Source organism: Drosophila ananassae, chromosome XL (assembly GCF_017639315.1).
Source record: "Drosophila ananassae strain 14024-0371.13 chromosome XL, ASM1763931v2, whole genome shotgun sequence".
Lineage (NCBI taxonomy): Eukaryota > Metazoa > Arthropoda > Insecta > Diptera > Drosophilidae > Drosophila > Drosophila ananassae.
Genome location: NC_057931.1, coordinates 6,171,155 through 6,189,867, shown reverse-complemented (window position 1 = coordinate 6,189,867; position 18,713 = coordinate 6,171,155). Strand labels below are relative to the sequence as shown.

General features: G+C 36.0%; 1 protein-coding gene across 9 annotated transcripts in view; it reads left to right on the top strand.

Moving 5' to 3' along the window:
- Nucleotides 1–15,216, top strand: part of LOC6502215 (1-phosphatidylinositol 4,5-bisphosphate phosphodiesterase) — a 54,612-nt gene extending 39,396 nt beyond the window's left edge. For 4 of the 9 annotated variants that reach the window (XM_044717157.1, XM_044717158.1, XM_044717159.1 and 1 more), the window contains 11 exons: nt 2,956–3,102; nt 4,056–4,135; nt 6,297–6,533; nt 6,819–6,985; nt 7,056–7,360; nt 7,423–7,587; nt 7,645–8,011; nt 8,108–9,371; nt 9,432–9,588; nt 9,658–9,747; nt 11,249–15,216. In XM_044717157.1, coding sequence (XP_044573092.1) covers nt 2,956–3,102; nt 4,056–4,135; nt 6,297–6,533; nt 6,819–6,985; nt 7,056–7,360; nt 7,423–7,587; nt 7,645–8,011; nt 8,108–9,371; nt 9,432–9,588; nt 9,658–9,747; nt 11,249–11,317 — 3,048 coding nt within the window. In that variant the 3' untranslated portion in view covers nt 11,318–15,216. Of the gene's footprint in view, nt 1–2,325; nt 2,577–2,955; nt 3,103–3,668; nt 3,749–4,055; nt 4,136–6,296; nt 6,534–6,818; nt 6,986–7,055; nt 7,361–7,422; nt 7,588–7,644; nt 8,012–8,107; nt 9,372–9,431; nt 9,589–9,657; nt 10,273–11,248 lie in introns of those variants that run through there. The other 5 variants (XM_032452922.2, XM_014904477.3, XR_006507649.1 and 2 more) reach the window with 5 other exon arrangements.
- Nucleotides 15,217–18,713: the final 3,497 nt, after the last annotated feature.

Sequence of the window (18,713 nt, the reverse complement as noted above, 5' to 3'; positions counted from 1 at the left end):
ACCTTTAAAGTTTTCTCCTCTTTTTTTTTTGTGTGGAAATTTACATAAAAGTCTTATTCATTGTTCTCGGTTTTATTTATTGAAAACTTGAACTAGAAAGCATTTCCTTCTCTGGCTCAACCCTTCAACCCCGAACGAGAGTGTGTGCGCTTGGCATCCTTTGATTCCACTTGTTCGTGTCCTTTGGCAAATTCAATTAAAATGCAAAATAAACACCAATGAGTAAAAGTCGCAAGAAATTCGCAATGTAGACTGAGATATATATATATGAAATATAAATAGTAAAATTAATAAAAATTGATAAAAGATAATAGTTAAAGTTAAATGTTAGCTCTACTCTATTACTTATATTAAAATTTCTATTCTTAACTTTTGATCTGAAAAGTAATCTTCTTTCTCGCCATCTTCTTGCTTTAAACTCTTGAACTCTAGCCGTATTTTTTGGGCCTTAAAAATCTCCTAAAAATATTTATTTTTTTGAAGAATCTCTTGCTTTTTTTTTGAGTGTAAGTACCACAGAATCGTTGACCACAAATGAGATGGCCAAAAGAAAAACGCCAGCGGAGAAAAAGCAACAGACACGAAATGCAAAAACTTTTCAACACAAAATGGAGGAAAAAAAAAAGAAATATTTAAGTGTGTTGCTGTGTGTGTCTCTCTCTGTGTGTGTGTGTGTAATTTGCGTATGTGTGTGTATACGTATATATATTTCTTTTTATTTGTATGTCTTGGTCTGTGCTTGTGTGCGTTTAGTGCTCTGCCATCACTTGAAATGTTTGGTCATCAATATTAAATCAGTGAGCGACACACACACACACACACACACTCAGGCACACACACTTCTCGCCAAAATGAGGAGTGACAGAGAGGGGGGTGGGGGGAGGCTTGAGTGGTTAGAGAGAGACGGAACCATAACGGCACAATGAACCATTAAAAGTTGCTTCGTTTGCTCGAGAGCCGCAATTCAAAAAAACACAAAAAGCAACAAAAAACTAAAGCATAACCGAAAAGAAATATTGAAAACGAAAAATTTGAGCTTGGTTGCAGTTTTGTTATTGCCACGCCCCCTCCCCTTACAGACTTTGCCCCCGTCTGCCTTTGTCTCCCGCCCACTTTCGCTTTTTTGTGGCATGGCTTTTAGTTGTTGGGGCTTTTCAATAATGCAAGAAGCAGCCTCTGCTTTCATCACACTGGAGGCACTGAGAGAAAATGTATACAAATTATATCAATAAAAAAAAAACAAAATTAAAAATATAGTTGTCATAATCATTTAATTGAGTAGTGTTTTCTTAAGACTTTCATGTTAAAATATTATTAAAGCTATTCCCTTCTTTTTCTCTCTATATTCCTTGCCAAGCAAGTGGCAAAAAAAAAATTATTTATATATATATATATGTTTGTATATAAAAAAGAATGAAAGAAAGAATAAGGGAAAAAACTTTTATAACATTTGCTTTCACTTTATTTGGTTCAAAGGAGCGAGTGGCGGAGTGGGCCGTGGGCCGAGGACCGGAGTGTGGGAGGCTGACTTATTTAGCACTCAAAAGTATGCTACAGTTCCTGCTCCTCGTCCTTTCACTCACTTTCTCCATTCTCCATTCGCCGTGCGACGCTCTCGCTTTGCTTTCTTCGCAAATTGCACTCGAACTGATTGAGCTATTGAACCTGTGAGCTGTGGGTGTGTGCGACAGTGTGTGTGTGTCACAGTGTGTGTGTATTTCGGAGGTGAGGAAAAAAAACTCTCAATGGGGTCTCTGCATAATTCAATTTCCTTTAAGAAATTTACCGTTTGAGTGGAAGGACTTTGAAACAACATTCGATATTTATGGTGGCAGGAGGCAGTAACAAAATAAAACCATCAATATAAGGTGTTTTCAGTTTTTAAGATTTATTCTTACCAAAAAATAACTTCAATTTGAAGCTTACATTCAAAGGCTCTCAGAAAAGTAAAAGTAACAATTCATGCTTTATTTTAAAGGCTTTTAAAGGTTTAACACAAAAATGAGAAGAACTATTGCAAACATAATTTAAGACAAGCTGGATTAATATTATATACTAGTCTACTATAATAGTTTAGTCACAAACCTTGTCACAAACAGTCATAAGCCTTTCACACCTGCCATTATTGTTATATTTTTTGACCTAAATCTCGCTTCAAGGACTTTCTTAATAAAAATACACTCTTTTAAACAAAATCTCTGTTATTAATTTTTGAAAGGGAAAGCATTTTGTAATTTATATTGGATCGAAAACAACAAGCCACAAACAATATTGAATATTCGTTTATTTTGCTGTCACTACTGCCTATAAAATAACAAAAGAAATCACATCAAATTACGACTCATGCTCCACAATTAAATACGAAAAAGGGAAAATCAACCACGTACAAGTCCAACATAATATGAAGGCTTAAATTTGTCCTTGCAATCCTCTGTAAAGGCTCCTCAACCTCCTGCTCTCCTTGATTATTGTTTCAGAAGAGCGTTCAAGGCTTTTATTAAAAATCGTGTAATTGCATTTTATTGGACAATCAATTTTGGGCAAAGGCTCACCACGGCAAGGCAGGCAGGATTGAAGTGAGTGAAAATAAGGGAAAATTGTTTGGCAAAAATACACAAACGGAGGGCGGGAATTTAATTGTTGTTGACGTGAAAGGGAAATTGGAGGAAAATATATTTGTTTCGCAGCCCGAATGCTGCACAAATGTTGATAAATGTTCTCTTGCAACGTTTCGCGGGGCTCCTGGTACTGGTACTGGGTACTGGGTCTTGATTAATGATGCCACCGGAGATTAATGTTTTCCGATGATGTTGCCACTGTTGCTGATGCTGCTGCTACTGCTGCTGCCACTGCGCCAAATTGCATTCAAATGGCTGAAACTGGCCGATTGTTATTTCACCAAGGACTAATGAATTCCATTTATTTTTTCTCTTTTTTTTTGTTTATCCCTTACAGGATCCCAAGATACTCGACAAGGTGACAAAAAAGAACGGAACCAATATACCGGAACTGGATAAGCGATCTCTCACGATCTGCTCGAATACGGACTATATCAACATAACATATCATCATGTTATTTGTCCAGACGCGGCAACAGCCAAGGTGAGTTTTCCAGTCAACAGGTTGGCTGATTGAAATATATCTGTTTATTGAAGTATATCTATATATTTTGTTTGTCAAGAAGGCATGACACTGACGGGATTAAGAACGAGGAGCCTTTCCAAGCCATTTCCCTTTAAAAGCTCCAAAAATTAATATTTTTTTTTTTTATTTTTTATTTTATAAAATATAGCGCCCTCCTCCTCGCTTCTCATGAGGTGTAGCTAAGAAACTATATTCCAAAAATCAAAAATAATGAATACAAAAGTATTAAAATACGAAAAAAAAAAAAAGAACAAATTAATTTAAATAATAGCGCCCTCCTCCTCGCTTCTCATAAGGTAGACTTAACCAACTGAAAAATTAAAAATAAATATTAAATTGTTTTTTTATAATTTATTATTTTAAAATATTTTTAAAAATGCCAAAGAAATCCCTAGCCAATATTACTCATACGCAGTGTGGTGTCAAACCTACATAAACCCTTTAAGGTCCATCCTAGTTGGCTAAAATACACTGAAAACAAATGACCCAACCATTCCGTATCTCGTATCTGTTTGTTCTTTTAGATCTGGCTAGATGGCATACGAAAAATCACACATAATGTCAAAGCGAACAATATCTGCCCCATGATGTGTCTGCGGAAACAGTAAGTGGGCGTGTTTCACAGCCCTTTTTCTTGACTCTCCCTCTCTAACGCCCACACTTTCCTTTTGTGTCCTGCATCCTGCATCCTGTGTCCTGTATCCTTTCGACTTGCCACATTAATTCCACTTGCTGCACCTCACTCGATTACACTGTGTACATAATTGCATCGATTGTTCTTGTTCCTCGTTTCTGCATGCTGTTTCTTCTTTCCACTTTCTACTTTCTATTTTCTCCTATTGTTGATTTTGTTGCCGTTTATTCTTTACTCTTTCTCTTTGCTCTATTAAACCCAAAAACCAAAAAAAAAGAGCTGGCAAAAGATGTTGCGTCAAATCACGCATAACAATCGCGCCACAAATGTGTGTCCGCGTACCAATTTAATGAAACAGTAAGTACAATTTATGACACAAAAAAAATAGCAAAAAAAAAGGCCAAAAAATCTTTAAATATATGAATCTTCTTAAGATGACCCTAAATCAAACCATAGGCTAGAGTTTCATATTAAAAGTGCATCAATACAATGTATCTTTATGATCTAATTGGTACTAGAAGCAATAAATCTCTTTAAAGTACACAAATATCTAAAAATTCAATTATTGCTTACTCAAAAAGTAAAAAAAAAAATATATTTAAAATATTAACAGTCATTAAATCTAGTTTAAAATAGAAAAAAATCTTTTCTTAAATTGAAGAAAAACCTTTTTGGTAAGTAAATTAAAACATTTCATTCGTTTTGTATTTCCTTTTTTTTAATGTATAAAAAAAAACAATTTAAAATCCAATAACTTTCCCTTGTAACATAAAACCCATTCACTTTGTTTAATTTCCTTGAAAACTTTATCCTTTCCGATTCAATTATTCGCATTCCAATGCTATTTATCTCCTGATTGGCGACTACGCAATACCAGGAATTTCAACTTCGTTGGAAAACAAAAAGTGCAATTCGATCCAAGGCCAGGAACTCGAGACCCCTCAGGATCTCCGCCCTATTTTTAATTATATACTATATACTACTACGGGTTTCTCCTCACTTTAATTATAAAATAAATTCATTTTATTTGCATTTTGCCCACAAAACGTGAAAGTATGGAAAAAGTAAAGGGTTCAAAATTCTGGGTTGGGTTTCTCTTCTTCATTTTCCCGCAAATTTGTAAAAAGGAGGTGGTTGGGAGTCCTTTTTTTTGTCTTGTTCCTGGTAATATCATATTGGTGGGGAAACAAAAGAAACTTTAAATGCTTAATTAAATGCGTGTTATGTTTGGGGGATATTTTTAGGTTGTTCTAGCATAGCTTCCATTCCATTTTTGACTTTTAAAGTTTCGGGTTTTAAGCTTTTTTGGCTTTTCTAGCAGAGCAGATGGTGATGTGCGTGGGTGTTGAATTTTCGCATAAAATCCATACCTAGCCTCCTCCGGCTCTCTAAAATTGGGTTAAAACGCCTAAACTTTGGCCAAGTCCTTCGAATGCTTTCAATGCATTTCAATGGCCACTGGCCAGGAGCAGGAGCAATAGCAGCAGCAGGATAAAAGGCGGGAATTGAACTGTGTGGGTTCATTGGATATGCGTTGCCTGTTTCGAACTCGCCCACCCTTTAGTCCTTTCGGTTTTGTTAACTCGAGTGTGTGAAAAGTGGGTGGGTGTAGGGCCCAGCTACACCTACACAAGACAGTGAGAAAAATATAATTAAAACAGGAGGATAATTACCATACAAATTGTATCAAAAAACTAAGAAAATATAGTCACTACTATCTGTTTATTGTTTTTAAAATTATATAAAAATTAATAGATTCTTTGAAACTTTTCTCTCACTGTTTAAAAGAGGTTAGATGGGTTTGGGAAAAGTTGCAAAGTGCATCCCAATGAGCGAACAGCCGTTTTAACCAACGAACAGAACAGAACAAGGTGGCAACACCTTGGCCTAAAGCCCTCAGCCCAAAGGGGGCGTGTCGTGTGTGTGTGTGTGGCGCCCCAGCCGTGTGGCATGTTTGTATTGTAAATTAGTTGTCCTAGTTTGCAATTTGTTTTTGATTGCATTATTTATGCGTCACTCGACGCAATTACTTGACCCACTAGTAGACCCACTAAACCGACACAAGCACCACCTTGGAATGCAAATATATTGACTGACAGATGGCTTGCCAGTCAACTTGATTAATTATGAGTGCTCTTAATCATTTTCCCATCCACTCGATTGCTAATCAATTTTGAATTCGATCCAGAGTCGCCACTAAACAGTCATTAAAACTTGATTAAGAGGCGCACTATTTTGGCAGCCACTTCTGGCCAATTTCGTGGCTAATTTTGCCATAATTTCATATTAGTTTCAATTTTGTAAATAATTTTGTTTCAAAATCGTAAATAGATTGAAGAGTTAATTGAAATCGAAGAAGGTAAGTGTGAATATTTATCTCTCAAGTTGTTAGTATTTGTATTGTATTATTCACAGTCTATCCTCACCAATATCCCTGTTATCCTTTTTAGCATTTTCTTTATATTTTTAAAAATAGTTTCTTAATTTAAAAATCTTATTTTTCTCCAAAAATTTCTAGTTGGATGCGTCTTAGTTATTGTGTGGAGAAAAGCGGCAAGATTCCGGTTAAGACATTGGCCAAAACATTCGCCTCGGGCAAGACGGAGAAACTGGTCTACACCTGCATCAAGGATGCAGGACTTCCGGATGACAAGAATGCCACCATGACCAAGGAGCAGTTCACCTTCGACAAGTTCTATGCCCTCTACCACAAGGTCTGTCCACGAAACGATATCGAGGAGCTGTTTACATCTATGTAAGTGGGATGGTATTGCTTTTTTAATACTTTTGATTTATATATGAGGGTTATAGTATATTATATGATACCCGATATCTAATTGAAATATAGGAGTTTATCAGACACTTCTATATAGATTAAGGATTAATGAAATATAATTAATCTCTCTCTCTATGATTAATCTTTAAAGCCAAAAGGGAAGAAAATCTCCGAGTACCGGGTATCACATACCATCCTCTATTTCCCTGAAATTCAAACTAAATTCCATAAAATAAATAAATTAATTAACTCTTCTTATTACAGCACCAAAGGCAAACAAGATTTTATTAGTCTAGAGCAGTTTGTGCAGTTCATGAACGACAAACAGCGAGATCCTCGAATGAATGAGATTCTGTATCCTCTCTACGAGGAGAAGCGCTGCACGGAGATCATCAACGACTACGAGCTGGATGAGGAGAAAAAGAAAAGTGGTAAGTAATCATAAAAATTACACAATTAATTAGCAATTAATTAATATAATTAATTATTAAACCCGAACAGTTCAACTATCTTTGGATGGATTCAAGCGCTACCTGATGTCCGATGAGAATGCCCCAGTGTTCCTCGACCGATTGGACTTCTACATGGAGATGGACCAGCCCCTGGCCCACTACTACATAAATAGCTCGCATAATACCTACCTGTCCGGTCGACAGATCGGCGGCAAGAGCTCCGTGGAAATGTACCGCCAGACCCTGTTGGCAGGATGTCGCTGCGTGGAACTCGATTGCTGGAATGGAAAGGGCGAGGACGAGGAGCCGATTGTCACTCACGGACATGCCTACTGCACCGAAATCCTGTTCAAGGTATGGTCTTTCCCTTATTTCTAGATTGTGCAATTTTTAAATAAATAAATTGGAACTTTCAGGACTGCATCCAGGCGATTGCCGACTGCGCTTTCGTGTCCTCGGAGTATCCGGTGATATTGTCCTTTGAGAACCACTGCAACCGCGCCCAGCAATACAAATTGGCCAAATACTGTGATGACTTCTTCGGCGACCTGCTGTTGAAGGAGCCGCTGGCGGACCATCCGGTTGGTTGTCCCAATTCTATCCTTAATTATCCTTTATTATTCGGAGTATCCTTGCAGCTGGATCCAGGACTACCGCTGCCGCCGCCATGCAAACTAAAACGCAAGATCCTCATCAAGAACAAGCGCATGAAGCCCGAGGTGGAGAAGGTCGAGCTGGAGCTCTGGCTGAAGGGCGAGCTGAAGACGGATGATGACCCGGAGGAGGATGCCAGTGCGGGCAAGCCCCCGGAGGCGGCCGCCGCCCCTGCCCCAGCTCCGGAGGCAGCCGCCGCCGAGGGTGCGGCCGCCGAGGGGGGCGGTGGCGCGGAGGCCGAGGCAGCTGCCGCCAACTACAGTGGATCCACCACCAACGTGCACCCCTGGCTATCGTCCATGGTCAATTATGCCCAGCCCATCAAGTTCCAGGGCTTCGACAAGGCGATCGGTAAGGAATCAAAGTTTGGGGATCTTAAGCGGAATTTGTGGGTCGATTTCTGCATCATATGGAATAAGTAATAACCCCTTATCCCTCCATCCACAGAGAAAAACATTGCCCACAACATGTCATCGTTTGCGGAATCGGCGGGCATGAACTATCTGAAGCAGAGCTCCATCGACTTTGTCAATTACAATAAGCGCCAGATGTCCCGGATCTACCCGAAGGGCACCCGGGCGGACTCGTCCAACTACATGCCGCAGGTATTCTGGAACGCCGGCTGCCAGATGGTGTCCCTCAACTTCCAGACCTCCGATCTGCCGATGCAACTGAACCAGGGCAAGTTCGAGTACAATGGAGGATGCGGCTATCTCCTGAAGCCGGACTTTATGCGGCGAGCCGACAAGGACTTTGATCCATTTGCCGATGCCCCCGTGGATGGTGTGATTGCGGCCCAGTGCTCCGTGAAGGTGATAGCCGGACAGTTCTTGTCGGACAAGAAGGTGGGCACCTACGTGGAGGTGGACATGTTCGGCCTGCCCTCGGACACGGTGAAGAAGGAGTTCCGCACCCGATTGGTGCCCAACAACGGACTCAACCCGGTCTACAATGAGGATGCTTTTGTGTTCCGTAAGGTAGTGCTCCCAGATCTGGCCGTCCTCAGGTTCGGAGTGTATGAGGAGAGCGGAAAGATGATCGGCCAGCGTATCCTGCCGTTGGATGGACTGCAGGCGGGCTATCGCCACGTGTCCTTGCGTACGGAGGCCAACTTCCCCATGTCCCTGCCGATGTTGTTCGTCAATATCGAACTAAAGATCTATGTACCTGATGGTTTTGAGGACTTTATGGCCATGTTGTCGGATCCGAGAGGATTCGCCGGAGCGGCCAAGCAGCAGAACGAGCAAATGAAGGCCCTGGGCATTGAGGAGCAGAGCGGCGGTGCCGCCCGAGACGCTGGCAAGGCCAAGGAGGAGGAGAAGAAGGAACCGCCTCTGGTCTTTGAGCCAGTGACGCTGGAGTCGTTGCGCCAGGAGAAGGGCTTCCAGAAGGTCGGCAAGAAGCAGATCAAGGAGCTGGACACGCTGCGAAAGAAGCACGCCAAGGAGCGCACCTCCGTCCAGAAGACCCAGAACGCGGCCATCGACAAGCTCATCAAGGGCAAGAGCAAGGACGACATCCGGAACGATGCCAACATTAAGAATGCCATCAACGATCAGACCAAGCAGTGGACGGACATGATCGCCAGGCACCGCAAGGAGGAGTGGGACATGCTGCGCCAGCACGTCCAGGACTCGCAGGATGCCATGAAGGCCCTGATGCTCACCGTTCAGGCGTCCCAGATCAAGCAGCTGGAGGATCGACATGCCAGGTAAGGGTTTTAGTTGACTCTATGAGGATACTCCTTAGATGTTTTCTTGTTTTTCTTCAGGGACATCAAGGATCTGAATGCCAAGCAGGCCAAGACCTCGGCCGACACCGCCAAGGAAGTGCAGAACGACAAGACGCTGAAGACCAAGAACGAGAAGGATCGTCGCCTGCGCGAGAAGCGTCAGAACAATGTGAAGCGTTTCATGGAAGAGAAGAAGGTAAAAAGGATATTTTTACTAAAAATCAGGACTATCTGGAAATAATATATATAATTTTTATACTTGTAGCAAATTGGTGTTAAGCAGGGCCGTGCCATGGAGAAGCTAAAGCTGGCCCATTCGAAGCAGATCGAGGAATTCAGTACCGATGTGCAAAAGGTACTGAACGAAACTCGGCCGCAGACCGACACTATAACCAGTATTGAGACTGTACTTTAGACAACCACACCTATATATCTGTATAGCTAGAGAGCGATAAACGATAAACGATAAACCACAAAAACCATAAACCAAACGATATAAATCGATAAACGATAACTGAACAAATGCCATGATAAATGAAAGCGATAACCACAGTGAAGAATTGCATCCCAGCACCCAGAAGAATTCAAAGAGAGAGAGAGAGAGAGAGAGCTAGAGAAGTAGAAAGAGCTAGAGATAGAGAATGAGAAAGAGGACGAGTGTATGTGTAAGAGAGTAAGAGTATCTGCCTGGGAATGCATCTTCCGATCACCGTATACCGATAACAAAATAACTGCTAACCCGATTAAACCGATAACCGATAACTGATAACCAAGAAAAGATTTGAAACCCAACCTAAAAACCGCAAAAACCCATCCGTACTAACCCGAAAAGTAATCGATCAGTCAGTAGCTGCTAAACTTTCATACTAACCGCTAAGATGTAATTATCTAACAACTTTCTATTTCGTGTATTATATACATGCATATGTGTTTCAAGATATACATATCTATATATTTCTATATATTTGTTGTTAAGTGTTTTTTTTTTCATTTTGGTTCTATCGTGTGGCGCCTCTTCATAATCTTGGGTTTTATTTTTAAAGATTTCAATGTGGAATGATCATTAAATAAGATTATTTTATTTATTTTCAAACTAAACCTTCTCAAAAGTCATATATCTGAATATGTTAAGAGCACAAAATGGTTGAAAAACATTCCACATTGTTTTTTAAACACTTTTAATCATTTTCGATTAATTTCTTCCATATATCCTGGCTTTTTATGTTGTTTCTGTACTTTTGTGACTCAAAATATAAGTGGAAAAGCTGTTAAATTTTATAAAATGCTTAATATTATCCATTGAAGCTTTGTTACTATACTCCTCTATGTGTCTCTCTAAAGATTTTTATGTTTTTGGTGTCTTTAAAAAATCTATAAATGGATCCTTTTGGAATATATCCCCAATCCCGCAGCTCTACTATCGAAATACTTCTCTAGCTCTCTCTTTCTACTACTCTCTACCCCTCTCACTCTGTCTCTCTCTCGCTGTCTCTTTCTTCATTAATATTTGGCTGTCTCTGTCTAAAAGAAAATAACCCACCACGCCCCTTAACGCCTTGTCATTTATCGTTTGCTGTGTCGCCCTAAAAATATTTTTAAAAATTAACTATTTAAAACAAAAATATATATTTTTTGCTCTATCTCTGTCTCTCTCTCTTTTTGTCTTTTTCCCACACACACACACACACACACTTGCCCTGTTGCTTTGTCTTTTTTTGTGCCATTTTGAAAAAAAAATCCCACACACACAATTTGTTTACTATTTTGCGAAATGTTTTTGTATTTAATTTGTCACGCTGCCGCTGAAATCAACAACGCTTCCGACCTCTGCTGACACACTGAAAAAAAATATCAAGCTTATGGACATGTACAAAATCGAGGAGGAGGCCTATAAGACGCAAGGAAAAACGGAGTTTTATGCCTAAAAAAAAAAAATGCCACGATCACAGGTCAAAGGTTAAAAAATTGCAAAACTGAAAATTTCAAAAAATTATGGGAGCACCACAAAAATAAAAAAAAAAAATCAAACTATTAATGAATATATTTGACGATAATCCAGAAGATGCTAAATGATGAATGGGATAGGAGCAAAACATATATACTTCTTTATATACTGTATTTACACACACAGCCACACTCACACCCACACACACATAACTTATAAACATATATACTTAAAAACTAGAATTCAAAAAAAAACTGGAAAGTCAACACTTTGTGCTTTATATTTATTTAAGATTCTGGAACTGTGTAAGAGGATCGTTATAACGGTCAGAGGAAGGACATGAAAAATTATGCATAAAAAACAAACAAAAAGATTATTGTGTGAGTGTGTGAAAAAAAAAAAAGAAAATGGGGCTTATTAAAAAGAAGCATAAACCCCTCTCTCGAATCCATTGAATTTTCATTTGAATAACTAAACAAAGATTAGAAAAAAATAATACCAAAAATAATACTTTATAGGTATTTTGTGCTAACAACACAATAACGGTACACCGATAAGTTTAGACCACTAATTTCTCTCATATAACTGTTAGTTTCATGTCTGTAAGTGAAGAAAAAGAACACACCTTTACAGCCATGAAACGCACTGTACTTTCATACACTGTCTTTACCCCCAGAAACCCCAAAAGAAAAATGAATTAAAACAAGAAATTCGTACGTTTCAAGTGAACTACTTACATGAGTTTCCGATTTTCCACCTAATAGCTTAAAATAAAAATAAAAAAGAAAACTATTTCCAAGAAGATAGAGTCGAACCCATAACCCAAACACTTAGATCTGCATATATACAGGCTAAATATGGTACTTATTTTCCAAAAAACAAAAAAAATACAAGAAAGAAAAACCAAAAGGTCAAATCAAAAGCATTTCTTTTGCTAATAATAAATGTAATAGAATAAAAAATAAACTAAAATGCATTCACATTCATACAAAAATAGTTGATAAAGTAAATGTTTAAAAAATCTAAGTATTAAATGTGTAATTCAAACAATGAAACACCCCTACCGGCAGTTATATACATAAATATATATACACAACACTCAAAACCAAAACAAAACACACATATATATTATATAATTATTTATTTATATGTATTTTTTTTTTGGCTAGATTTCAGAGAATCAAACTAAAATATATTCGGTTTTTTTTTTGAATAGATCAAAAGTGATGAAGATTTTGCAAAGTTTACAAAACAACCAAAAAAAAAAAATAAACAAACAAAAAAATGAGTAGCCAAAACATATACACACATAATTACATAAAATCTAGTAAATATATACCAAAGTAAATGAAACAGCAAGGAGTTGAGATTTTCGAAAATGCTCTTTCGAATATCTTTCGGGAGTTCCATCTAAATGTCAGACCGTTTATGTTGCACTCAAAAATTGCTGTTGCATGTATTGTAGTTGTTGCAAGAATACCAAACAAAGTAAAAAAAATAAAACTTAAAGAAACCAAATACAAAAAAAAAAAAAAATAAAATCTAGTAAAATTATTCAAATATAAAAAAAAAGGCTAAAGAATGAATGGAATGGAAAATGGAATAAGAAATGAAAAATATCCATACAATGAAAAATGTTCAAAACGTTTATTTCTCTTGAATTAAATTGAATTTAAATTAAATTAAATTAAAATTAAATTGTGCCCTTGAGTCGAAAAAAAGAAGACATTGGAGAAGCGTTTACACTGTGCTATTAATGAAACGAAAACATTTAGTTAACTCAAACAAGGTAACCGCACTAAGCGATGTACTATATTTAACCTATGCCTACGGCTATATATTTAGAGAATTGATCAAGTTTTTATGAATGTGATAAGCGGTTACATTTTATTACACGAAACACACAGCCAGAGCAAACCTTACCAAAACTAAAAACAAAATTTAGAGCCAAGCAAAATTCAAAAGCAACCCAATACTTTTGCCTTACCCAACACTGGTAGTTGTATTGTCCCCCTCGTCTTGAGGAATTCTTTAGTTCTTTATTTTCATCTTTCACAAGAGAACAAAATTAATTGCGAAGCTTTGTATGATATGTAATATAATGTGCCAATCTAAAAACAAAAAGTAAAGAATATGAAAATGTTAACAAAAACAAGAAATGAAATTCAATGAATGGAACATCATCTAACTGAAATCGCAACTAATTTATTTATTCAAATATATAATGTATACATTAGATAAAGGCCTAGCCCTCTTAGTTGACAAGTCCTCGAATCTGGCACATATGAAATTGTATTAAAAAAAAAATATATACTATATCCTGGCAATTTGGAAGTTACACAGAAAAATATATATATTTTCGAAAATTTCTAAATTAAAAAGTGAATATATTTCACTATGCAGCACTTATAGAGGTCAATTAAATTGGTGATTTCCAAAAACTTTAAGCATTACTTCTCCAAAATGCCTGGATGTGTTTACACCTAGAAAACTAAATGTGTCAATTTTTTTTTTTATTTTTATTTTTACATATTTTTATTTGTTTTTTTTTTTTTGTCTTTAGTCTATGAAGAAGTGCTGGAGCAAAACAGGAAATGCATGACGATATAACGATGTAACCCACACTAGGGGCCACATTGATCTAGTTTGTACTTCTGTGAGAGTAACTAAAAAGAATATAAAACTAAAAATTATAAAATAAATAAGATACATCCCCCAAGCCCAGAATTATGGATTATGAATTAGCGGTAGCCAGTAGCGAGAACTCGTAATTGTATCTACTAAACTATATATATTGATTTATTTTGTTTGTGAGCACGTGACGACAAAAATAAAATAAAAAAATAAAAATATATAATATATATAAATATTACAAAACAGAGAAAACCACCTTCTGTATAAATATTATTATGGATTATGGATTACGAGAACATAATGTTATGTCTATAGTTTAATGAAAGGTCGCGGATACGAGATGGTTCGGAGAAATTAACTTATATTAACAATGCTGCGTATGAACTTATGATTATATACTATAAACTATATATTACACTATTATGATTACCGTTATTATCATTATTATGGTTAAAGAGGCGAGTAAAAATTTAATTGCAATAAATTCAATTCCAGAGCAAGTCTACAGTATCCACTTTAAAATAAATATACATTTTCAAATGGAACTGATTTGCTAAAAATTTCTATTGACTTTTCTTTTCACAATAAACTCTTAACTGTTTTTGGTTTTATTTTGTGTATTTTCTTGGAAAATATGATATATATTTTTTGTGGCCATCACGAAGCTCCCTAAAGAAGGGCAATTACTGTATGGATTAAGTTTTTAGTGCGCATATCATCGCATATGAATTTGAATAACACCCTTCGGTCCTTGTAAAAATTAGTTTAGTTTTAATGGACGTTGATGTTGATAAGCAATCGATCCTATCAAGTGTTAATGAGAAAAATATATAATAAAAATAAACACTGAGATACCAAGAAATCGACTTGCCAAAGAAAGCGAATATAAATCTTAAAAACTCTGCTAAAGGAAAGAAACTATGGCATTATGTACCAGATTATATAGATGGACAAAATACAGTTAAATGGATTCGTGATTGATGTTATATAATGATTTCGGTCTGATTTCCATTTGTTACTTTTTATTTTTTTGGGAACGAACAGAAAAGCATAAGCATACCAGTTAAATAAACTTTAAATACAAACACACAACTCGCTAAAAGAAAAAATAATTTAATGGGTTGCGAAAAAATTGTAAAAAACAAAAAACAAAAAAACTAAAACTAAAACAAAAAAATAGAAAAAAAAACTATGAAGTTACTGGGTGTTTTGGTGGTTATTGGAAATAAATCTTCTAAAGAAAAAGTAGGTTGTAGTTTTATTGGAGGGCAACCTTTAAAATTATTGGTTTAAAGAGTTGAAAAAACAAGAATTATCTTTGTCACGACCTCACCTGACTGTTTTTTAAAGCAAGCCAATGTGAAGCGGTAACAAAAGTAATAAATGTTAATAACTGTCTTCATATTTTGAATTTAACTTTTTATTATAACATTTTGTATTATTGATTCAGTTGTACGTTTTCTTTCACTCATAATCAATACTTTCCTCTCGTTTGAATTGGATTTTTGTCGAGATATAGCTGTCGATATGAGCCAAGTACGGAAATCCAGGATTTTGAAGGGGATGCCCCACAAAAAATTTAAAAATTTTCAAAAAATATTTTCTGTCAGGATTTTGATGCAGAATGGCTGGAAATCAATCCACAAATCGTTTAAGGTATTCCGCTTAAGGATCAGATGAGAATTGGCCGAGATATAGCTATGGACGTGGGCCAAGTACGGAAATCCAGGATTTTGAAGGGGATGCCCCACAAAAAATTGAAAAATTTTCAAAAAATATTTTCTGTCGGGATTTTGATGCAGATTGACTGGAAATCGATCCACAAATCGTTTAAGGTATTCCGCTTAAGGATCGGATGAGAAATGGCCGAGATATAGCTATGGACGTGGGCCAAGTACGGAAATCCAGGATTTTGAAGGGGATGCCCCACAAAAAATTGAAAAATTTTCAAAAAATATTTTCTGTCAGGATTTTGATGCAGAATGGCTGGAAATCAATCCACAAATCGTTTAAGGTATTCCGCTTAAGGATCAGATGAGAATTGGCCGAGATATAGCTATAGACGTGGGCCAAGTACGGAAATCCAGGATTTTGAAGGGGATGCCCCACAAAAAATTGAACAATTTTCAAAAAATATTTTTTGTCCGGATTTTGATGCAGAATTACTGGAAATCGATCCACAAATCGTTTAAGGTATTCCGCTTAAGGATCGGATGAGAAATGGCCGAGATATAGCTATGGACGTGGGCCAAGTACGGAAATCCAGGATTTTGAAGGGGATGCCCCACAAAAAATTGAAAAATTTTCAAAAAATATTTTCTGTCGGGATTTTGATGCAGATTGACTGGAAATCGATCCACAAATCGTTTAAGGTATTCCGCTTAAGGATCAGATGAGAATTGGCCGAGATATAGCTATAGACGTGGGCCAAGTACGGAAATCCAGGATTTTGAAGGGGATGCCCCACAAAAAATTGAAAAATTTTCAAAAAATATTTTCTGTCCAGATTTTGATGCAGAATTACTGGAAATCGATCCACAAATCGTTTAAGGTATTCCGCTTAAGGATCGGATGAGAAATGGCCGAGATATAGCTATGGACGTGGGCCAAGTACGGAAATCCAGGATTTTGAAGGGGATGCCCCACAAAAAATTGAAAAATTTTCAAAAAATATTTTTTGTCCGGATTTTGATGCAGAATTACTGGAAATCGATCCACAAATCGTTTAAGGTATTCCGCTTAAGGATCGGATGAGAAATGGCCGAGATATAGCTATGGACGTGGGCCAAGTACGGAAATCCAGGATTTTGAAGGGGATGCCCCACAAAAAATTGAAAAATTTTCAAAAAATATTTTTTGTCGGGATTTTGATGCAGAATTACTGGCAATCGATCCACAAATCGTTTGAGGTATTCCGCTCAAGAATCGGATTAGAATTGGCTGAGATATAGCTGTCGATATGGGCCAAGTACGGAAATCCAGGATTTTGAAGGGGATACTTACGATATGCTTTTTTAAAATTACCAAATAAAAATAGTTATGTTGATTAGGAATTTCAATTAGCTGGACACAAATAATACATCTGAAGTTTTAAAACAATTCAGGAGTTATTGTCTGTGTATAATATTCACACAAATTTCACACTTTTTTGGGACACTTTCACTAAATTCGATGTAAAACAATCCATTTTTTTGATTCGCAGTCGCCATTGAGTGTTTTAAAAATGAACACAATTACAAAAGCGAATCCAATAAAAAAAACTGTTGTTTGGAGTTCGAAACTAGATACACTATCACTTTGTTTTTAATGATGATGATTTTGTATAAAAATAAATCATGAAAATGACAGTTCCAATTATAGGAATCAAATTGAACCAGACATTCCCATGTTTTATTATTATAAGTAAGACTATTATATTTTATTTATTGTTTTTTTTTTTAAGGTTTAAAATAAGAGCACTCACGAATCTTAAGATGAATAATGTTATAAAAATTGGACATCAAATTTGCCAATTCGATAAGAAATACGGATTAGCTAATTCGATGCTCCAATTTTCACAACTTTAAAAAGGATTTACAATTTTACATATCTGAGGACGAAAATATCTTTGGAAAATAAAATAGGGTAATGATAGATCCAATAAAATAAACGGATCTATCAAGTACCCTACTTTATTCACTAAGATTTTTATATAATATTCAATTTAAATACACTCATGCATTTTAAGGAGAAAAATTCTCACAAAGAAGGCGACAGGGAAATGACTGGTTTTGATTAAAAACAACAAATTCCGCATTTCCTTGCGTGCTCTTCGTCAGATTTTAAAAACGCACACACTTGAAAATTTAATATTGTTGAATTAAATTTGTTGTTAAGTTTTGTTCAAAATATAGCTCACGTAAATGTACGATCTAATTAAATAAAATAGATCGCACATATACATGAGTTATTTTAAGAACAATCTCCGATTTGAAGAATATATTTATATTTCACAATTTCCACACACATTTCGAGGAGAAGGTTTCTTATAAAAGTATAAAAAGGATATGGCTTATCCATTTAAAAAAGGATTAGCCAATTCCATCTTAAACTTTTCTAAGACTCCTTAAATATATATAACATATATTTCGTAGAATGTAATAATCTTATTCTCTGCCTACTAATGTAAATAGGACTTCAAAACTTCCAACTTACATCTAGCGAGCAGAAAACAGAATTATTATATATTTACAATATTTTAACTTTATTTTCATTTAATTTATTAAAAAGTTTTTGTTCTGAAAAAGCAGTTTATTATATTCAGTGATTACAACCTACAATTTTATCTTTTTAGAATTGAAGGAAAAATTGCAGGTTGAATCTTTGAATACAACAAAGATTTTATAAATTAATTTATTATTTGGATATTTAAAATAAATATGCATTTTCGCACTAAAAAATTACTCTCCGTAGCTTCGGAATCTAATTTTTTTCGCCAAATACTACCAAACCTAATTTTTTTAAATACAAATTAAGTTTGAGCAGTATGGCAAAGAAACTAGCTCCTCTTTTTTTCTGCGTCTATAATATTTTAAACTAATTAAATTAATGAATTATTTATTTAATTATTAGTTATTTATTTTAAAAATATTTCAAATTTAGCGCCTTGGGACACTTTTGGGACTGTTATCGATAAAAAGAAAGTGCAATGTGGCCATATGCACAGACGCGCTATGGTATTACTATTGGTATTTCTCGCTCAA